The sequence below is a fragment of the Drosophila melanogaster genome, chromosome 3R (assembly GCF_000001215.4).
Source record: "Drosophila melanogaster chromosome 3R".
Lineage (NCBI taxonomy): Eukaryota > Metazoa > Arthropoda > Insecta > Diptera > Drosophilidae > Drosophila > Drosophila melanogaster.
The window spans coordinates 21,652,738-21,674,886 of NT_033777.3; the positions used below are offsets into that span (position 1 = coordinate 21,652,738).

Here is a 22,149-nt window from a genome sequence, read left to right on the forward strand (position 1 = left end):
GAAGTTGGGGTCGGGTGGAAAAGGTATGGGGAGTACGGGTATCGGGACTCGAACAGCAGACTCGAAATTCCATTATACAAAAATGCGGCGAAACCGCAATTACAGAGCAAAGTAGATAAACGACAAACGGCGACAACGAGTGGAGTGGAGCAAGTAGATGAGTAGCTGAACAAGAATAAGACGCGAAAGAGAGCCAACGGCTCTCTGGCAAATTAAATATATAAAGCGCAGCAAACGGACGGTGGGGAGCAGAGGAAAGTGCAAGAAAATAAACAAAAAGTAAAACGGGAATACGAGAAGAACGCCCCGAACTTTTGACACACTCTACATAAAGTCTAATTTGGGAAAAAGGTATGCAACATACTGGGAGAGATGGTCTTAAAATAATAGCCTCTTTTTATTTAATCGCTTTAGTCCTTAGTCTTATAAGTCTTATAATAATAAGGTTTTTTTTCGGATTCACCATCTAAGTAGACACCAATAGGCCGATTTTATTGCTAACGTAAGTTTAACTTATTGAGTCTTAGGGGCTCACAGCAAGGAAAGAGATTAAAATGGAATAGTTTCCGATCTAAACTGGAACTTTTCCTAGATAGAGCTGCCAACACAACCGATTATTGAAAGATATTTCTTTTTAAATTTATTTTTCATGATTTTAGTAATATTTTACCACAATCCCTAATATGATTTTCCGAATTTTCAGAAGTTCTTCCACCAAACCAGATTTATTCCATTCAAAGAGTATTGAAACGCGATCCTCAGAGAAGATCGAAACTGGCGAAAAGAACACCAAGAAGCAAAGAACCAAAACAACAGCACAGCAGTAAAAATAGCCATTTGACTTTGAACTTTGCGACTTTTGCGTCGGAGGTGAGGGAAAGGATATGGCCGATGCCGATGATGTGCATATGGATGAGGTTGGGGGGATGAAGATGTGGATGGGGATTGGGGGTAGCCGATGCTGCTGACTGTGCGTGCGATCGAACTTGGAATATATGTACATACCATACAGCAAGGGTGTGGATAATACGGCCCATATAATCTAATCGGCCAATGCGAAACGTGTGTCGATTTAGGCTGGAGGCCATAAACAACCAGAAACAAGACAATATAAATTAGTGACAAGACGAAAACTGGGGGTAAACTGGAATCCCGTTGCTGATCAAAAAGGTGGTATGCTCCGTGTAGTATCATAAAGAATCATTGCAGGTGGAAATTAAACGTATACTATTATATATCTTTTTAACCTCAAATAGCGAATTTATATTAAACTTGTTCTAAGTTATATTAGACTTGTTATATTTTTAGAAAGGATTGTACTGTCCAGTCGATTTGGCAAAAGAACATACCTACATATTATAATGTAAGGAAGTGCTAAACAGCAATTACACATATCAGGACTGCGGAGGATACCTTAGCCCGATTGTACAGAAAACCACCTGTTATTCCACACAAAAGGAACAAATTGTCGGAAGGCCTAGAGTAAGTAGAACCCTAACAGTTTGAAGACGGCGCTTAATTATAAAACAACAAATCGACAAATTCAAGCAGAGCAGCTGTCCTAGAAGAGGAACAACTAACGAAGAGCCTGAGCAGGTGTGTATCTGTATCTGTATCTGAGTGCTATTGAAGCTGATGCCGGAACATAAATTATGAGCACGTACACAGAGATCCCGGGATGCCGGGGATTATAAAAGATCATCCCACAGGCAAACGAAAAAGTAGGAGGAGGAGGTGGACTGCGGCTGCGGCTGGGAAGGAGGACCAAAGATGCATGTCCGCTTCCCTTTTCATTCAGGAGATGATGCAAAATGTCATCAGAGTTACCTTGCCTTTGTATGCCGCAGCTGCCATTCTGGCTTTCCCGTTGGAAAGAAGAACTACTACTATTTCTTCTACTCGCAGCGACTTTTGCAATTGTCTCAATGGCCGAGGTCCTTCACTCACACTTTCTTTGTCCTGGGCGATGCAGCTGTATCTCGAGGATCGCCCCGTGTCCCATAAATTGCATTCGTTATCGATTTTCACAAAGTTTTTCTTTCACTCGATCGTGGGTTCCTTGTTTCTTTCGTGATTTCTTGGGATCCTGGGGTGAAATGCTTTTACCTTCCGCATAATTCCAAATGCATTAGGCAATTAGCGCATTTCCAGGGGCAGCTGCTCGATCGCTCTGCTTTATGGCATAATCAAATCAAATCAATTTCGTGTAATTATCTAGGGTTGCATTTTTCATGTCGTATAAATATTGGACCGGAATTATGATTAGGGTGAGCCTTTTTTTATGTCTAGGGTGGCAAGGCTTGAGGATCGCGGCATGGGAATTTTTCATTCTTGGGTGATCAAGCATAAATCATTGGGTGAAACTGTAATCTATACAAATGATTGAGTAAACGAATGAAATTTTTAGTCGAGGGATAAGTTGTTCTTTACAAATTGGATAATTCTTTTTATCCAGTTACATTAATAGCATTTAATGAAAATAAAAGTATAAAATGGCCATAATGAGATCAATGCAATATATTAAATGATTCCGTTTCATATTTAATCTTGTTTAATATTTTTTGAACTCAATTATACTTGCTTTTAGCAATTCCTCATAACGCCGAACATGAAATTCCAAACATCATGCTATAAAAATTTATCCGCAAAATTATTCCAAACCGAATGTGACCTAAGATGAACCCAAAATTCGTTATCAAATCCGCATTAGGCACCAAAAGGGAATGTCGTGCCCTCTAATAAATTGTTTAAACATCCGCTCTTACGCTTCACCGTCTAGGTGACACACATAAACTCAAATTCAAGCATGTGTACAGAGGAAAGAATTCAATTAAAATCAAGTAGGTATAGATTATTCTCCTCAAAATACAAATATTTAAGTAACATACACAAATAATTTATAACTTTTAAAGTTTTTAATTTCTATACTCGTCACTTGTTTTAAATTGGTTTGGTAACTATTCGTTCAGTGCATTTATGTATGCGAATGCTCCCCCCGTTGACACCCCCGCACATTAATCATAACGATTAATCATTTTATCAATGAAGTGCAAAGTTGCTTTGTGACATAAAAAAAAAAAACTGAAGTTGAAGAGAAAGAAGAGGCAGGCGAATGAAATGTTTGGCGAAAAGAGAGCGGAAAAAGCGACTTGGCGGAGATGAAGAAGCTGCCACGACGCCAATCTGACCTAATTGGTTCCGGAGTCGAGAATGGGAATGGATTGTTCCTGTTGCCGTTTTTGTCGCTGTCATCAAGTGACGACGTCACCCAAAGAACCCATTGGACTGAGGATAACAACAAATGAGTTGTCATACGCGGATGAGCTAGGGAGTCCTTAATTGTTATAACCAAAAGTTCATCAATTGTCAAGTGCGCGCGTAGAAAAGACAGTTATACTTCAATAGAAGACGAATTATTTTTAAGGCATACTTTTAGAAACCCAAATCAGTCGTTTTAAGCATCTACAGATTTATATAGTAACTATTATACGGGTACCTTTTATCGGAAATTCATTTTGTATTTAAATGCCTTCGCATAAATAATTTTATTTTGCTTGTAGATTATTAAAAGTAATTAAAAAATCATATTTAAACACTTTCTTTTGCATTTTTTAAGTATTTAAAAAGTTATAAACGTATAAAAGCTGGCTGTTTTATTATCTCTTTTTCTTTTAAATATAACCAGACAAAATACATTTAAAATATTTATTATATTAAGTTTAATTTGACTGATGCGCATCTATTCATTCGGATACAAAAAGTAGATGCACAAGTATCTGAATATGTGCCCCTTCTTCCCATCCCTTTCTCTTTCCTCCCAAAAAGCCTCAAAGTCGCGACTCGGATTGCGTATCTGTGTGTGATTCTCGTGCGTCTGTGTGGGTAAATGTGGGGCCGCACAGAGAAATTCCATATTCCACATTTTTTATGCGGCCAACGCAGCAACAGCAGCAACAACAACAATTGCTGATGCTACTGCGCCGACTTCGCGTTGCCTCGTCTTTTCCTTTCTTTTACTTCGCTCTTTAATTTGACTTTTTTGTTGCTTTCGCACAAAATTTTTAAAAATAGCCAGGCAACCGAAAGCCCAACAGAAACCAGCTAACAGCACTGACAAAAAAATCAACAACAAAGCAGAGAACACGAAAAAATTAAGATGCTAGACGAGTTGGCAACAACGAATCGAAATACCCTCTCTTCTGCTGAACATAAAGAAATATTATGCAAACTTTGCTTTTAAATAGTAGTATTTAAGAACCAACTGATATATACATATCTGTAGATTTCTTACGCGAAGTGAGTAGTCATTTTTAAGGTATTATATTATTATTATATTATATTTTTTCCAGTAAACCATTGACAATTTGAGTGATGAATTGTGACCCCGTACGCAACGACAGACCACGAAATATCCTAAGCAACAATTTCCCGGTCTAATTAAAGCAGAGGGTATCAGAGGGCAAGGGCAGAGATTAAAAAACAATAAAAAAGTGAGCAGCCACAGCAGCGGCCAGCACACTAACAACACGACGAGCGGAGGAAATCGGCAACAAAAGCATATTAATGAAATCGCTTTTAACTCGTTTCGCTTAAGTATTTTATGCCAGCGGGTGTGCGACTGTGTGTGTGTGTGTGTGTTTTGGGCATGGAGACTTGCCTCCTCATGTGGCCCCCTTTTGGTGTGTTATAAAAGTGCAACAACAACTCAATACACACACAGTCATCCGAAGTAATAAAAAAAGAAAAAGAAGGCAGGAGCACATGATAAAAACAAACACGATACGATCGGCGGGCTAGTGATGACCCAAAGTGGTCAGTCCGTAATAAAAACGGAATTCGAGTGTTTAATATATCATGAAAAGTATTAGCCTGTCCAAAATCTGTATATATATTGCTTGGAGCAAGTGCACACGTTTTATTTGATATTGGGGCGAGTGTATGTGTGTGATATTTTTTTTGAGCTGATTGTATAAGCCACCTAATGAGCTTTATGCCGGTGTTGCCAGACGGTTCAGAAATTGGGAACGGTGTTTGTTACTTGTAAATCCATTTTTAAAGTTAGCTTATTTCTTATTTCTTATCAATTAATGTAAAACACTTATAGCACGAGTAAAATTTTTTCAGTCTTATACAGCTTATCAAAAGTTATTTCTGTAATATTGGATCAGTAATCGAATAACAATTTTGACAGATAAATGCAACCCGTACTCAACTGAGATCATGAGTTATAGGTCACAACTGTATGCAATTAAGCTAATCACGTTGAAATGGGCAAATGCTTTTGAAGGCCAAAGTGAAAAGTGAGTAATCGTATATAGTATTAAAAATGCACACCTATAAGACAATGCTCAAAAAAATATCATTGCTCCATTTAAACCAAGAATGACCCAAATTTCACAATTTTCGAAGGCCTTATCATCGCAGCAAGAGATAAAAAACGAGCTCAAATCAAAAATGCCGGTGCGGCATATTCACTAATGGAAAGATTCATAATTTCCTTGGCGACATGGGGAAAACAAAACGGAGTGTACAAATCACCGCTTCCGTAATGATGTATCGGATTTGGTGCATACGACGGCAGTCCAAAACGATGTGTATACCAAACAGGGGCGAACAACAGGCAACAGAGGCGCTTAGAGCAACTGGTTCACAAAAGACCCGACCAAGAGACCATGTCTGCGCCCGAAGGCCAAGCGAATCCAAAGTAACCAAATACAAAATAAAATGAATAAAAAGTCGGCAAAGAAAAAAACTGCAGACTCGAGAAATATCGTCGCCCAATACATGGAGATGGAGCAAAAGCCATGAGACAGCGTCGTCTTCGATGTTCGCCATTGCCCTGTTGTAGCGTGTGTACATGGACGTGCATAGTGTCCGAGTATTGGTGGGGGTATTTGGGTGTGCGAGCCGAGTGGAGGTCATCAAACTATGACGTCGCCAAAAGCCAAAAGCTGACCCAAGACGATTGCAATTCTTCCCTGGAGTTCTTGTGATTCCTACGCCTGGTTTCGACGGAGAAAGTTTGGAACCTCGGTCTTATCGAGCGCGAAACAAGTTCCGTGTTTCCATATCTGGGCTAATTGATACGCCGATAAGGTTGTGCAGCTATCATGCGCCAGGTTTTAGATGGTGTTTCCATCACAATTACGGCACTATAAAAACCACACCCTTGGCAGTAGTCTCTGGCCCAATCTGAGGCGAGGTGATCGCGTGCACAGTCACAGCATCCCTTGTGGACAGTCTGGCAACGCTTCGACGAGCTTTGCTGCTCCAATTCGAAATCTAATCACTGATTTCGATTCCCTAGCGGCAAACATTATTTCTCGGTAAATGCAACACGCCAACATATAAATATAAAAATATAGTGGTCTGCCAGAAGTCTGAACTTTATTGGGGCTATCAGAGAAGTAATATGAATCAACAACCAAGCTAGTTTTATACCCGTTACTTGTGGAGTAAAAGGGTATACTATAATCGTTGAAGTGCAGTTAAGGGAAATGAAATTTCTTCCCCTCTCTTCCAATAGCTAAGTAACGGGGTATCTAATAGTCGAGTGACTCGACGTTCGAAGCGTTCTCTCTTGTTTAATCAGCGCTGTGTTTATTTATGCAACGATAAAGTTACTGATGCTAAGAAATCAAATGAGTTGGAAATTGCCTATTATATTTTTATAGCCACCGACAATTGTGGATAAAAACTTTTGTAAACAGAAAAATGTGGATAAAATACTACATTTGTTGCTTAATATATTTATGAATTTAAACGATAGTAATATCTGACATAAAAAAAATATGGGGTTTTTACACATTACTAACAATTAAGTACTGGGCGACCTTTTAGGAAAGAGCACTGTAGTTTTTGATTGAAATCTAGAGAGATGTGGGCATTTTTATATTCTTAGAACATATGAAATTTTTAAACCAATTGAAACCAATCACTTTTTCTTGCTTTTGGGGTGCTCACTGTAGTCTAAAACTCGACTTTACACTTGAGATAAATCAAATTGAAATGTTTGCAAATGAAATCTTAGTGACGTCAGCGCGGAGATCCCATGAATTGGAATTTGACAGAAGTCCGTTAGCCATTTGCCACCCACCTGCACACCCGCACACCCACACACCCATATACGCATACAGATAGAAGCACGAAACATTAGAGATGGCAGGTAGCTGCAATTATATAAAGTGCGCATTATCATACAGCACCCTTGGTTGTCTCTTCCCCCCGCCCGCGACACTTTACTCACATCATACGTCTTATTCTTGATGCAGGTGATATGTCAGCTGGACCGGCATGCAATTTTTTGCATATGTACTTTTTTAGCCGGCGTTTTGGGCGCACGCCCAAAAACAGTTGTTTTTTGTTTCGCTTGCGGCCCGCTGTTATAAAGAAAATGCCCAGCGCAGCACCCCCCACACACACGCACAACCATGCACACACACACACATGTCACATTCTCTACTTCTAGTACTACCTACCACATTTTTTCCATTCCGCCTTCGTATGGATTTTTCGGCCACGTTTTTCACTAGGTTCCCCTTGGGTTAGCTTTGTGTTTTTGATCGCAAATTATAGGTGAGATCGTCACCTGTCAATTGGTTGGGCTTTCAGGGCGATATCTCCGCGATTTCTGGGTGTAAAACGGCAACAACTAGCGCACAATGTGCTCACGGGCTGCTGCTTCCTCTTCACTTTAACACCATGACAATTGGTGGCTGCAGAAAGAATGAGCGGTGCGGCGAATTGGCGGGGCGAATTGGAAAGCAACAGCAAACACAACAACAAACAGCGGTACGGGCGACTGACGTGTGTGCCACCCACTTTCCGCCAAATATAACCGCGAATAACTGTTGTCTTGTAGTCAGTTTGGCGATTGGTACTTTTACCAAGTTTTTCAGCCACTTTAACTTTGACGCACTCGAAAAGCTGAAAGCTAAAAGCGAATCGACCAACTGGCCGTTTGTGTGTGCGTGTGTGTCCGCGGGCTATTTGCCTTCATACTTTGTTTGTTCTTTCGCACGCTCATTCGTATGGCTCGTCGACCGCAGCGTTGCTTTTTTTTTAATATCAATCAGCTGTAAAAGCGTATATTTTTCAGTTCGCCGTTCTTCGCCCGATGTTCCAAGGAAAAATCATCATACTCGTGCACGCACGCACCCACACAAATACAAGAACGGGCCCATATGTTGGGCGACGTTGCCCGGCAAATGTTTTTTTTGTTGTTTACTTTCTGGGTTTTGACGGTGCGGTCAGCTGTTTCAAAACAAATCGCTCGGTGTTACCAGCTGACTTCGCTCATCGGCCACTAAATAACATCGGCTCACGCGAAAATCATCCGAATAATACTGATTCGAGAATAGCGCGTTATTCAAAGGAAATCGGTTTTTTGAAAAGCGTTAATATTTGTTGATATCGTCGTGGATTGATATTTAGAATTAGGGATTGCTTAATCGTATAGATATTTATTACGATTTACATTCATTGAACTAAATTATTGTTGATAAAAAAATATGTTTGTGTTTTTAGGCCCCGCATTCTCTATACTTTATGTCGAACAAATCAAGTCAATCATAACATTAAAACTATGGCCTTGACTTGCATTGTTAACTGCCCTATTCGACATGACTCCCCAAAAAGAAGTACAACTTAATTCTTTAATGCAACCCAACGCGTCAGCAACTCCTGAAGGCTGCCGAATAAAAAGTGCATTGAACTGGGGCCTGGGAAAGGACAACAAATTCGGCATTTGTCTGGGAATTCAACACGTTGCCAATTCACAAAGCAGTGGGCAAAAAAAAAGTGAATAGTACACAAAAAATTCGAAGGCAAAAGGGTAAATCTTGATTCCGGAATCAGACCGGTGAGAAGGAAGCCAGTCCTAATTGCATTTGCAGCCGCACAATCGAGTGGTTTCTTGATAAGTCATCCTCATCGACAAGGGATGCAGTCGCAGCACGAGAGATTGCAAATTTTTCGGGGCTTATGCAGCGGTTTTTATATCGTTTTTTGGCATTTCACTTATGATTAATGGAGACAGGCAAAGGGGTTGAAACAGAACAGTCACATTTAATTCCCGGCGATCGCCGCTGGATCAAATGTCAATTATCACGAACACCTCGTAGTTGCTGGCCTCCACGTCCTGAATGATTTGCATGGCCGAGTATGTGATTGCCTTCACTTCGGTGCCCTGCGGATGTTTCCCCAGCTCAAATGGTTCCCCGTAACAATGGCAGGAAATCTCGAAGTTTTCCACATCGAACTTGGTGATCTCCAGCTTCTTGCACACCAGATACGGTTCGGCAGAGAACAGGAACAGCAGCTCGTCCAGAAAGTGAAAGAGTAAGCTCTCCAGATCATCTCCATGCGCTTCGATTTCAAAGCACTGCTCCACGGACACGTAATCCAGTTCGGTCATATATCCAAACATGGCCACTCCGCACTGTTCGAACGCCTCTTTCAGCGACGATCCCCATCCGTGGATTCTGTCAAATGGGAAGGATTCCAACATCATCCGTTTATATTAAGTAAATTAATTATGTCTATTGTAGCCGTAAGTTATAATTTATATACAAAACTGCTGCCTTTTAGTGGCGTAGTAAAAGAATTATTTATGATCTACTACTTAATAATAGTCTTGTTGTTTTAAGCGATAGTAGTATAATATAAAAGTCAGAAAAAACTTGCATTACATATAATCTTCAAAAAAGCAGATACATTTGACGTTTAAAAAGCCGTATTCCCTAACTATGAACATAATACATAGGTTTGGGAAAATATGAAAAATTATAATGGCTTTAAAATATGTATAAATTAAAATAAATTCTTTTTCAGAATGTTTGCTATATCTCAAATTCTAATACGAAAGCGCTTATTAGAATCTAGTTTATACGATCATCTGGATTTTTCATTCACAAATAGCGAACCACCCTACTCCACATGGCTAACGGGCACACTTGTTGTTTTTGTTGTTATCTTACTCACTGAACATCCGCCGTGTGATCCAGGTCTGCAACGCAATGTGATGAAATATTTAGCAACAGATTATTCTCCTGCAAATCGAAGAACTACTCACACTCGTACTTCATCTCCGGCAGCAGGAAGTTCTCCCTACTGAATTCCACCTCCATTATTGTTAGTTATAGCTAAAGTTAAAGTAAAATTCGCGGACAAAAACTATAAACAAACCAGCAACCGCTTAGTGTGACCATCTATGCGCAGGGGAAAATACCTACTGAAAGGAATATACCGAGCTCCAATAAGAAATTGTTAACATACAAATTACAGAAAATACTGAGCTCAAACCGGGAAATGTTAACATACAAATTTTAATAAAATGTATAAAATTGTTTGTAAGAAATATTTGGGTTTTATTTAATAAAGAGTAAACTATAAATTATAAAGATTGAATTATAAGATAAAAGTTTCTATCAAGCTTTTAAATTCGAAATTGTTAAAAATATCTAAAAATACCTAAAGGCTTCATTTATTTTTAACTTTGTAATTTAAAAAACTTGTAATTTAAATATGCATGTCAAATGGGAAGGATTCCAACATCAGAAGAGAAGAAAAATAAAAATAATGCTTCCTCCTTTAATAAAGTGTTTACAAAATGCTTCCCACGGCCCTTTTAGTTAAAAAAAATATATCTAAAAACGTTACAGAACGAAAGAAATAAAATTGTGCTAAAGGCTGTGATTGTAATAAAATTAAGTAATTTTGAGCAAAATTAAAGCAGAATTTCCAGTTTATGCCCACCATTTGTTATCGCACTTAAAGTGCTACAAAGTGCTGGCGCATGTTTTCAGCCCAGTTTTGAATTTCTGTAAGAGCGACCTTGTCCTTTCATTAAATCGCAATCAGCCATAACAACTGAAGCTGCAACCTTGTATTTTCATTTGCCAAAAGAAACAGTCCACAAAATCTTCTTCTGGCCTACCGGCAGCATTGCCGTCAATCGTTACGATTGTCAATCACGTCGCTTGATTTATTCAATCCCATGAACTTGAGCGCTGGCTGTGAGTACTTGATTTCATACTTGAATAATACCCATTGACGGACATGGGATTGTCTAATAAATATTGCCTCATTAAATTCAGATCACTTTTCAACCAGCGGTGATGGGTTATTGTTTGAAATAGACAGCGAAGGAAATATTTATTTCTAAGGTCGTTCAACTCGTTGATGTAAAGTTCAAGAAATATTTAGTGTGTTAAGAGAAATGAAAAGTTATTTTATAGTTAAAGTGTTTGTATTATTTCAAATGAATTTTGTATTTACTTTTTGTTCACCTTTTGGGACATTAATATGAATTATTATCAAACATGCTATAAAATTATATGAAATAATATTAATAATAACTTGCTAAGTAATGGTTATCAGTTAGTGCGCATCTCGGTCAATTAAATGATTCTACGCATTTCTAAAGGAATTTATGAATGATTTCTGCTGGTGATTTACGACCGTTTTGTTCAATTTTGTTCATTTTGCACATGAGGAAACGCGACTTGGGGGTGTCAAACTCTAAGCCGAGTTGACAAAGCTCAATTTTGTGCCCGGCCATATTATGGCTTTCAAACATTTTCCTGCTATTTTTGTGGTTTTTTTTTTATTATGGCTCATTTGGCTGCTGCTGCCACTTTTGGTGGAAGCTCTTTTTCTCTGGTTTCCTACGTCTTCGAGTGGTTCAGTTGGCTACGGGAGCTCGCCTGATTCACGTCGCGTATTCGGCGCAAATAACTGTAAAGCTATTATTATTCTCGAATATTTGCGCGCCTTTGCGTACGAGTTCCAGAATTTCATATTTGGCTACACTATATATTTGGAACAACCAGAAGTAAATTGCCTGGAAGTGAAACTAAAGCTCGGGAGTTCGGAAAACTCAACTAAACTAAGTAGCTAGGTAACTTGTTTTGTTAAATAACTGACCGTTGGTCAACTTGGTTGCAAATGCAACCGCTAAACTGAAGAATTGCCAAATATTATCATACGTTGTTGCTCTCGCGTTGCATGACTGGCTGCCGCCTCTAAGTGGATTTAAAAGTTGTTCGCACCCCCAAGTTTGTGTCTTGTTGAAGTCTTTCGTTTACCACTGTTACCATGCTTCCATACTAACGCACGATTTTGTCATGTTTGTAGTTTTCTTTTTACGCTATCTATTTGCTGCAGTACTCAGCCCAGTAATAGTCGGTGAGCTTAAGTTAAAGGGGTCAAGTGCATGCGGCGAACAAAAAGATTACAAAACGAACTACATGAAGATGAGGCTGTTTGAATAGCTTGCGATGAGAAAGAAGTGTCTTTTATTTTCGGTGCTAGGAGAAGTCTTTACGATGGCAATTATAATAATAAGTCTTTAAGTTTCATGCAAATATAAAATTCGTATGATAACTGTACAACTACTATCTTGGAAAAATTACAACTCTATACAAAAGTATTTAACAATTACTAAATCAAATACATTTTTCGTAGTAATGAAGATTCAACAACTAACCGATGGCTAACATATACTTTCAGCGATACATTTTTTTGCTTAATTTTGTATGCCTATCTAATGCCTTTCATATTCCTAACTTATTGAAATTTACCTGAAATCAAGGAACTTAAAAAGCACCATAAACTACTTATAAATCAATAAAAGAAAAAATAACTAACTAACTAATAACAACTCAGTAGACGATCAACTGTATGCAAAAGACAAGGACACTTTAAACAACAAACACCGGTTGCTCTTCACGCCCACAAAATCAGTTTACTCAAAACAATAAAGACAATAAAAACATAACGTACATTTACCTTTGAAATTAACAGAAGACAAACAGTTGCTGTTAAACTGAAACCACGAGCATGTCGCAACAGTCGCTCTCAAACTGTGCTCGCCTTCTGGTTTACCTGGCGGGGATTTCGCTCTTTGCCAACCACTTGGCAAACGCGTCCAGCCAAATCGACGTGGATACGGATCTGAAGCACTTGCTGGGTCGTTGCCACTGGTCGGACGAGGATTTCAACGAGTGCATGCGGCAGGTGTTTAACGACCTAAGGGCCTACTTCACAACAGGTGAGTGAGATGTGGATTACGGGCGAGCAATCATGGAGCAACTCTTTCAGGTGTGCCCGACTACAACATCAAGCCCTTTGACCCGCACCACTGTAGCTACGTTGAGCTGCGACGAGGTGAATCACAGGGTCTGGGCAGCTTTCGTCTGATATTGCGCAATGTATCCGAGTACGGATGGGCGCGATCCGAGGTGACCAAGTTCCATGCCGATCCAGAGGACCAGCGCATCGTCTACACTCAGTATTTCCCCGACAAAAGTCTGGAGGGCGAGTACGAGTTCGCCGCCAAGATGCTGGGTACTGAGATGAACAGAAAAGGCCACTGGAACCTCACCCTCTACGATTACAGGTGGGCACCGAGTTGCATGGAAATATGTATTTCCCAAGCTGTGTTGCAAACACCAGTATTGTTGATAGCTTTTGGCTTACATGACAACCTATCGCTCACTTTATTTACTTCCTCAGTCAAACCACCAGCGTTAGGCGCATCGGCGGTCCGGGCTCACTCATCAAGGTCCATGTGGAGGTGGACCGCATCGGCGGAATGGAGCTGCACATTGAGAACTTGCTGCAGGGACAGCCCCTCAACCAACTGGCCGATGGAGTCATCAACAGCATGTGGCAGCTGGGATTGCCCTTCATCAAGCCGATGATTAACGAGTTGGTTAGCACGGCATTTACGGATATATTCAACGAGTCCTTCCGGCACTTTCCGCTCGAGAAGTTCCTCGCCACGTGACCTCATCTAGTTAACCATACTGTATCTCTGTATCTCTTTTGTAGTATTTTTAATGGAACTTATAACAAAGGCTAGTTAATTAAACACTTAGACCACATCCGCCAAAGCACTCGGAATTGCTTCGATCTGGGGCTGCGCCACGGACGGTTGCAGGGACATCTGAGCCAGGGATCGGGCAAAGAGCTTGCTTAGCGAGATGATCACGTAGGAGGAGCTCTGCAACTGCTGATCCACCGTTTCGTATAGGAGTTGATAGGCCTGCTCCAGCTCCGGTGTGAGGGTGGCTTGATAATATGGACAAAATATAATTTCAATATGAAATGCTGTAAAACTTAATGATACCAATCTTAAGGGAAATATATGTATTAGGTGTCAGAACTAATATATAAACTACAACAATTTTTAAGAATTCAAGGATACAAGCATAAAGAACTACTGAAATCCGTCGAGATCACGGGAACTATAAAATATTTCGACTGATTTTTCCTTTCATGTGTCTTGTTATTTAGTGTCGATATTTCTCTCTCGTACTCCACATTCTTCATTTTGTTCTTATACACAAACTATTGTTTTAGTTTTTGATACTGCTTATAACTACATTGTATTTACTTACGTTTTTGCTGCAGCGTTTGCTTGCCGAGGTCGAACATGAATCGCAGGTAGCACAGCTGATTGTACAGGTCCCGCTCCGTATACTGACGCAGCAGGCTGCCGCTCCTGCACTTTTGGCACAGCGGGCGGTGGGATTTCTTCCTCAAGGAGTGTGTGCGGGTGTTGAAGTTGCAATCCGGGTGATCGCAGACCAGCCAATTTTTATAGAACCGTTGCACATACTGCCGCATGGAAAGCTGCAGCTGATTGCGCACGCTTGCCAGGTACTGAATCGGTGCCGTTTGGCACTCGGACTTAGCGCATTGCTGGAGTACGGCTATGTGGGAGTTGCTTGGACCCGGTCGGTACGCAGACGCCATCAGCTGCTCCGTCTTACAGGTAACGCACTGGAAGCGGAACGGTTCGCACAGGCGATACAACTGCAGAGTCGTCTTGAGCAGGGACTCACCCTCCGACTGCTCGGTGTTCTCTCGCTGGGTTCTACATAACCAAAATATTCGTTAGGTTAGAGTTTGTAAGGAGTAATAAGATAGTAAGTACCTCTGCGCATTCTGACGGAACTTGGTTGGGTCCATGCCCAGACACTCGGCGATGCGACTCGCATCGGTTCCCTCCAGCACCTCCACCATTCGCGTGACTACCGGATGGATCTGGTGTCCCAGGTAGTAATTCGTGTCCAGCTGCAGCTTCTTATCCTCACTGGTCTTGAGCTCATCCAAATGGTATGCTCGCTGCATGGCAGCATTTGTTGTCCCATCCAAACAGATCACATAGTCCACCATATCGCCCTTTTTGTACCGCCTATTACGCTCGCGATTCATACGAAGGGCCACCTGGACGTGGGGCAATGAAGCACTATTGGCATATTCCTGGGGAGTCCGAGTTAACTGTTTGGTGATGACAAACAGTGGCAGCGGTACTACACCCTCTGCAATTTGAGTTTTGATCTTCTCCAGTTGGGCATGCACTGCATCCAGTTTCTCCTCCAAAGGCTTTTCCGACAGCACTTCATCGAGAACGGCTTTTCCCACCATTACAGCCAGCTGAGACCAATCGCGACGTACTATATCCAGGCCCTTGTGCTCCTGTTCACGCCTCAGGTTTCCCTTGGAATCCTTGCTCAACTTGATAGCGGCATACTTCTTTTTCTTCAGCAAGAGCAAACAGCCAAATACTCCATCGATATCCAATTCCAGCTGCTTGTATAGTTTATTTACACTCTGCTTAATATTGTGACCAATCTTGTAGACCTGGTCGTAGTCGGTTATGTTGGTATTTATCATCAGGGAATCTGTGTCTCCATAAACAACGTCATAGTTCATCTTTTGCACGAGTTGTTGTGTGTTCGTGAGGATTTCTCTGCCCTTGTGGGTGACCAAAGCAGCCAAGTGCTGGGCAAAGAACCGGGAGTGGGCGAAACCCAAGCAACCATACATGGAGTTCGCAGTTAGCTTCAGGGCCATCTGCCGAATGTGGTACTGCATCTGGAGTTCCGGCGAAAGATCAGGCGCTGCCATTAGCTTTTTCACCTCTTTTCGCGACTCCACCAAGCGTTTCAATTGAAGGGGTAAGATTCCAGGTTCCGTTTTCGAGTCGGGTAGGGTGGGCAACTCATCTGCATCCACCGGCTGTTGGACGGTGGTGAAGCATATGTTGTACTCCTGTATTATACTGGGGTACAGGGAGTTAAAGTCCATGAGGAGAACGTACTTCTCGTAGAGACCACGCATGGGCTCCAACACTAAGCCACCAGCATAGGCTGCCTTCTTTTTGGTTTGCATCGTCGCATCTGCACCTGAAAGCGTAGCATCCGTATCTCCTGCACCACTTCGTTTAGAAACCGGCTTCTTGTCCGGCACTATGTAATTCTTCTCGTGGAAGGCATGCAGCAACAAGAACTCATTTCGTTCAGAACGACCTCCTTGAAGGGTCCTGGTCATGGTATTGCCGCAGATATTAGTGATTTGTAGCGCCAACGGCATGATGTTGAGCTCACACATCAGCCTTAGTAAATATGAATTGTCCTGCATGGTGAGCGATATGAGCTTGGTAATGCTTTCTCCTTTCTCATACATCTCTAGCAGATCATCGGCATTCACTTCCATTCTCTCCGATTCCTTAAGCTTCAGTACTTGTTTGCATAGCGTTTGCAGATCATAGGATCTTGCTCTTATACACTCCTCTGCAGATCGCTTTACATCACAAACCATTCTGCCGACGAAATGTTCCAGCAATCGCTTGCCAAACGATTGGCTCAGCCTCAGTCGCCCCATTCGAGACCATTGGGGAATCTTCAGGGCTACAATTTGATCGGTTATTACATTTAGTTGACAATCCATGGAATCGAAGGTTACAATGAGATCTGCATCTATTTTCTGGTACTGAGCTAAGAACCAACTCAACAGGGCTCTCTCTGAGTCATGTTTGTGCACTGTGGTAGACTTATATTTTGCCATCTCAAAGTTCAAATCTAAAGGCCAACTAACCACCGCCGGGCGAGTCAAAGCGCACATATGTCGATTGAAAGCGGGCTGTGGAGCAGGGCGGTCGATATGGAAACGATTGTGGGTCAGCATGGAAATCATGCATATCTCGTTTCTCGATGTTTTCGGATTCATTGAGGTGCGAACATTAAGCGATAGTAGCGTAAGTGGAGGTGGTGGCGCTGGCTTTCCCTTATCTTGCACCAACTCTACATTCTTGGGCTCTGTCAATGTGACCTCGGTGTTACACCAACTCATGGGAGTTGGGCTCACCTTGAATCCAGTCACCTGCAGCCAACAGGGACCTTTGATTTTCCGATCTAAGAGGAATCTTTCGAGTGCATTGGTGGTGGCGCCGAATATGTGTGCTATAGAATTGTATTTCTTGTCAGCCGACAAATTGGGCAGTGGTTTCTTTCCATCGTAGTGAACCTCCAAGTAATCGCAAGATTGCGGAACTTCAATACCGATAGCGTGATGGGCAAAACTCTTGGTGACCTTGCGGGATCGAAAGAACTCGAGCTTCAGTTGGTTTGCCACCTCGCTGTCGAACTCCTTGTATATGTCTGCGACGGTCACCTTCTGCTTGGTGGGCTCCTTCGAAATGGGATCTAAGAGCTAAAAGAATATATTCAGAAACAACACTTCACCTAAGGACTAAGTATTTGTAGAATAATACTCACAAATTGTCGGGGCAGCAGATAGAGCACACGGTTGATGTTCTGTACACGCAGACAGACGGACTTTCCATCTGCGGTCCGACCGAACAGGAAGACTTCGCCGGGCATTTTTACTGGATCCTCATAGGCCTCCCAGTACCAGAACCGAAGCTGTTGATCTGAGGAGATTGTCGAATCCTGCTCCGTGGTGAGCACGGACTTTTCAAAATCATCGTCCATTTGGCATATAGACTCCCAATTGTTCAGCAACCTACTAATGTCCTCCGATTCCGATTCCTTTGGCGATCCAGTTGTTTCTTTTTTGGGAGCTGATTTTTCGGCGACTTTGCTTTGGGATGTTTTCTCAGCTGCTGTTTTCGTTTGGGAAACCTTCTCGGTCTGCTGTGTCTTCTCCACATCAAACTGGTTTTCATCGTCATCCAGACAGCTAAAGTCCATTTCATTGTCGGAGAATGGATCTTCGGTGGCTTTTTTTGCAGGTGTCTTTTCAGGCATGGGCTCTTTTTTGATTGTAGGACTGGAGAAAAAGGCCACCTTTGTGTTTGGAACTGCTGCCTTGGGCTTCAGAATGCGCTCCAGCATCTCGTTATCGCTACTGGCCTCCGCTTTCTTACGTTCCTGCTCCTGAACTTTGATGTTGTTTAGAAAACTATTCATGTATTCCTTGGCAGCGGCGGCATCGAATTTACGCGACGTAACTGATATTTTCGCTGGGGCTATAACCTTTTCCGCCTTTTCTGACGTCGCTGCAGGCTCTTCCTTTATTTCGCCCAAAATATCAGCAAGGATATCATCGTCTTTCACACTGGTCTTTACATCCATCTTTTTGGGCACTGCATTGCTGAATAGATTCTTGATGGATGCTTTTCCTGTTACTGGTTTTTCATTCTCCCGTGGTCTCTTTTTGCTGTTGGGGGCAACACCCTTCTTCTTCTTCGAGTCCTTCCGATCCTCCTCCCCATCGGAGTACTCATCTTCGTCCTCGAAGAAATCCCGAAGATCTTCTGCATAACCAGTACCATCTAAAAGTTAAAATTTAGTATTATAAAGTATAGAGTTCAGAGTTCCAACTTACCCTCTTCGATCCAATCGTCACCGTACTTTTCCTGCGCCCTCTTCGCGTACTCCCGCTCATCAACCACATCGTATACATCGTCCACCTGGTCCTCCACTTTGCATTTGTTCTTGGTTCCCTTCAGCTGACGCAGTCGCTCCATGGCGGCGAACCTACCATTTTTGTCTACTCTCTGGCGCTTAGCGCGCGGTTCAGCTGGAAATTTATAATTTCGGTAAAAAATATGTTTAAGGGAGTTATCTTATTAACTTACACGGTGATTCAGACATTGCAACTGGCTAACTTTGATAATAATTTCCCCGTGTTGTGCTGCAGTTTGCAAAAATTGTTTTGTGACCAGGGCTGGAGGATGATCAAAGCGGGAATGGCGGGAACATATCGATAACAGAGCTACGATACATAAAGCGCTGCCGGACTTTTGCAATGTAATATCGATAGTGTCGTTAAGAAGAGGAAGAATGTAAGGAAATTAAAAAAAATAAAAGCCATACAATAACTTAATCCCAAATTGCAATTTTATTATTAAGTAACATCTCTATTTTATGAATTTCTGAGTGGTAATATATCGATAGGTGGCAGCGCGTTATGTTAGCTCTGGGCACTGTTAGCGTCTAATCTGTAAGCACAAATGATCGATTACAGTTAACACGAATAGTTAACATAACAGTTACAGCGATTTAAAATGACTGCTATATTTTGGCGGGAAATCCGACCTGATAATTGAAATGAATTCACCAAGTAAGAAAGAACAATGATCACCATTTAAAGGGCGTTCTTTTAGATTTTACATTTTCGAGCTTCAGCTTTTTAATTGCAGTGGATCACAAAAAGAAAAACTTTTCCATTAGCAGTTGCTCCATGAAGATCCCCTTTTAATGTGCTTGTCATATGTTTTTATTCCCAAATTAAAAGACAATAGTTTGTTTGGTTTTAATCGTATTTTATTTATCATGCATAATATTAGGCTTATAAGATATATATAATATTATACTTTAAATACAATATACAGCAATTTCGATTAAAATTTGTGTGGATTTGAAAGGTGATTTCATACCCTATATAATTATCAATGCAAAATCATGGTTTATATATATACACACATACACAAAACAGACTTACATATTACATGAATACATATATTTATGACTATATTTGCTGTTTAATTGTTATAAGCAAAAATTCGTACATATTTACAATTTAATAGTAAATATTTAGAATTTCTGCACTTGCAGTCGTTATATTTTACAATTATTTTCGGGTGTGTTGGTGAGGAAAGATTTCGGAAGATGAGAAAATATGGAAAATACTGTTTTAGGATAGGGTGATCGAGAGGAACTATAGAAAGGATATTAAAATGTCAGTCTACCAGAATGTACAGCAAAGCAGATAAAATAAGATAAAGGAGGGCAGTTAAGCAAAGCAGATAAAATAAGATAAAGGAGGGCAGTTATTTAGGATCCTTGAGGTATTTTCTTTAGCTATGGGGTGTGTTATTCATTTCTATATGGTTTTCATTTTTATTTCAAGCCACAGACATGGCACAACAATTTATTATGTTTTTTTTTTATGTTTTAAGGAATTTTTCTCCGTGTATGGTTTCCATAGTTTTGGCTAAACATTTAACAACAGCAACAAATATAAAAACAACAAGAAATAATCGTTAACAAGTGCAAGATGATACTGAAATGAAAAGAGAAGAAAAAGAATCAATGAATAATTCAGTTTACAATTGGTTTAATATTATACTATGTTATTATGTAACTATATTAAATCAGAATATAAAGTGGGTTGCAATTCTTATTCCAGTATAATTACATTGCTTGCTTAAATGTATTTCATATTTTTCTAAAGTTTATTTTGTATCAAAGAATTATCTTGATCTGGAGTATTCTTAAAAATACTTAAAAAACAAAAAGTAAATGTTATTACCTTGCTCTGTGCCTGCACAGATGCAACAGATGCTAGACCCACTGTTCACGCCCTTCACACCACCTGCACGGTGGCAAAGGCACTAAAGGTGACCTTCTTGGGGAACTCCGGTCCGGGGGAGCCACGCGTCTTGATCACCGGCTTGAGAGGCTGGCGGGGCTTCAGGGAGAGCAGTCCGGCGGAGGCGGCCAGTTCCCTGAGGCGCTGGGAGAAGCCGCTGCCTGAGTGACCGGAAGTGGTGGCCGCGTTGTGGTGCTCCAGTCCAGCGCAGTCCAGAACATCCAGGCCGTTGTTCGAGCGATAAACCTGGGCGGTGGCCGTGGGATAAACCGCCAGGTTGGTGCCACCCACGCCTCCTGACGCTGAGGTTGATGAGGTCGCAGTTGCATTGGCGGCTGCTGCCGGAGTTATGTATCTGAAATGCAAATTAAAGTTCAAAATTAGACTTTTTCAGAGTAAAGCAAATTTCAGGCACTTAGACTAATCTGCATTATCATACAAGAGAATTTGCATGATAACGAACGACCGCTAAAAATGCCAACTCAAGTGTGCCAACAGAATATATTCCCCTATTGTTATCACCACCTGGATTGGATGGAAGATGTTGATTGGCAAGGGCTGGGCGCTGATATTACTCAGCACGCTAATTGATTTATTTTTCTTATAGCTGAAACTAGCCGTACACGTGCCGGGTGTGAAGAGATTACCCCATATACAGAGGTGTGTCCCATTAGGTCGCACACAACTGCGAACTCTTTGGAAGGATGATGCCCAGATCTGGGATCCCAGTGGTTGGCAACAGCCATTTTGCGCTATCAAATCGCAGCAATTTATTCATGATCCATCAGCGTTTATTTGTGTGCCAAGTGGGCTTTGTTGGTTTGGGGCTGCTCTTGGTGCAACGCTAAAGACGCTAATCAATTTGTTTATGAGACAAGCTCGCTTTGGGCTACTTTAGTTTATTTATATATACATATATCTATATATTTATAAGGCTCACATTATTTGTGCTGTCGTGCAAAAATATATATGCAAATGAGTTTACACTCAGCAGCCTCGATTTTTTTCGAGATAATTGTTCAGCGGCGAACTGAAATGGTTGGGTAAATAAATTGTGATGAAAAATGAATGCCAGATGAGACATCAATACGCCAGTAAGGAGATCCCAGTGCTCAAACACTGAGAGGGGTATATCCACTGTAAGCCGAAATTGGAGCCGAAACCCAAAAAATGGGTAACTTCCACTTGTGATTGAAGTGGCGTGGTTCATCTGGTTTTGAAGGGATCTCTGTAATTGGGTTCATGAGAAGCAAATATTTACACAATTGTATAACAAATTTATTGGTTATTTTTCCACACACTAAAGACGCACGAACGATCCCATGAATCAGCAACGAAAGTTATTTGGTTAAAGTGTTATTTCAGCATGGAAATGGAAAAATTGTTTTTTCCCTTTAATTTAAGAAACAAATAGGTATGAGGAAAGACATTTTTAAATAAAGGCCATGAACCAAATCTAAATGATTTTAACAGTCTTTCATTTAGAACAAACCCTTTTTTGGTAAGAGTATTTATTTTGCA

The 22,149-nt window shown here is 41.0% G+C and overlaps 5 protein-coding genes across 6 annotated transcripts in view; 1 reads left to right on the forward strand and 4 right to left on the reverse strand.

Annotated features, from left to right (window-relative positions):
• Positions 1-8,134, reverse strand: part of E2f1 (E2F transcription factor 1) — a 40,568-nt gene extending 32,434 nt beyond the window's left edge. Inside the window, exon 1 of one of the 2 annotated variants that reach the window (NM_001300526.1) lies at positions 7,479-8,134. The gene's annotated coding sequence lies outside the window, so the exon portion shown is untranslated. The remainder of the gene's footprint in view (positions 1-7,478) is intronic. The other variant, NM_169961.3, reaches the window with a different exon arrangement.
• A 314-nt stretch (positions 8,135-8,448) lies between these two features.
• Archease lies at positions 8,449-10,235 on the reverse strand. Its single transcript, NM_142718.2, has 3 exons — positions 10,073-10,235; positions 9,982-10,006; positions 8,449-9,482 (listed from the first exon to the last, which is right to left on the reverse strand). Exons 1-3 carry the CDS (start codon positions 10,125-10,127, stop codon positions 9,092-9,094), a joined length of 471 nt encoding a protein of 156 aa, NP_650975.1. The 5' UTR covers positions 10,128-10,235; the 3' UTR covers positions 8,449-9,091.
• A 1,416-nt stretch (positions 10,236-11,651) lies between these two features.
• On the forward strand, positions 11,652-13,939 carry Jhbp16 (Juvenile hormone binding protein 16). Its single transcript, NM_142719.2, has 4 exons — positions 11,652-11,899; positions 12,805-13,051; positions 13,102-13,399; positions 13,516-13,939. Exons 2-4 carry the CDS (start codon positions 12,841-12,843, stop codon positions 13,787-13,789), a joined length of 783 nt encoding a protein of 260 aa, NP_650976.1. The 5' UTR covers positions 11,652-11,899; positions 12,805-12,840; the 3' UTR covers positions 13,790-13,939.
• On the reverse strand, positions 13,825-19,013 carry PolA1 (DNA polymerase alpha subunit 1). The gene is made up of 6 exons (NM_080488.3): positions 18,893-19,013; positions 18,640-18,834; positions 17,568-18,586; positions 14,942-17,502; positions 14,403-14,881; positions 13,825-14,073 (listed from the first exon to the last, which is right to left on the reverse strand). Exons 1-6 carry the CDS (start codon positions 18,906-18,908, stop codon positions 13,877-13,879), a joined length of 4,467 nt encoding a protein of 1,488 aa, NP_536736.2. The 5' UTR covers positions 18,909-19,013; the 3' UTR covers positions 13,825-13,876.
• A 552-nt stretch (positions 19,014-19,565) lies between these two features.
• The window catches only part of CG31176 (uncharacterized protein), a 47,358-nt gene continuing 44,774 nt past the window's right edge, over positions 19,566-22,149 (reverse strand). Inside the window, exons 2-3 of the mRNA NM_169963.2 lie at positions 20,569-20,983; positions 19,566-20,319 (exon numbers count right to left, since the gene is read on the reverse strand). Of these exons, the coding sequence (NP_732650.1) occupies positions 20,623-20,983 (361 nt within the window). The 3' untranslated portion in view covers positions 19,566-20,319; positions 20,569-20,622. The remainder of the gene's footprint in view (positions 20,320-20,568; positions 20,984-22,149) is intronic.

What these genes read in the sequence shown, in the direction of transcription:
- Jhbp16 (NM_142719.2), top strand. Translation starts at nt 12,841, where the DNA reads ATGTCGCAACAGTCGCTCTCAAACTGTGCTCGCCTTCTGGTTTACCTG. An exon ending in AAGGGCCTACTTCACAACAG is followed by an intron (nt 13,052 to 13,101) that starts GTGAGTGAGATG and finishes CAACTCTTTCAG; the next exon opens with GTGTGCCCGACTACAACATC. An exon ending in CTCACCCTCTACGATTACAG is followed by an intron (nt 13,400 to 13,515) that starts GTGGGCACCGAG and finishes TTACTTCCTCAG; the next exon opens with TCAAACCACCAGCGTTAGGC.
- Archease (NM_142718.2), bottom strand. Translation starts at nt 10,127, where the DNA reads ATGGAGGTGGAATTCAGTAGGGAGAACTTCCTGCTGCCGGAGATGAAG. An exon ending in GCCGGAGATGAAGTACGAGT is followed by an intron (nt 10,007 to 10,072) that starts GTGAGTAGTTCT and finishes ATTGCGTTGCAG; the next exon opens with ACCTGGATCACACGGCGGAT. An exon ending in GATCACACGGCGGATGTTCA is followed by an intron (nt 9,483 to 9,981) that starts GTGAGTAAGATA and finishes CCCATTTGACAG; the next exon opens with AATCCACGGATGGGGATCGT.
- PolA1 (NM_080488.3), bottom strand. An exon ending in TTCCGTCAGAATGCGCAGAG is followed by an intron (nt 14,882 to 14,941) that starts GTACTTACTATC and finishes TTGGTTATGTAG; the next exon opens with AACCCAGCGAGAGAACACCG. An exon ending in GCAAACGCTGCAGCAAAAAC is followed by an intron (nt 14,074 to 14,402) that starts GTAAGTAAATAC and finishes CATATTATCAAG; the next exon opens with CCACCCTCACACCGGAGCTG.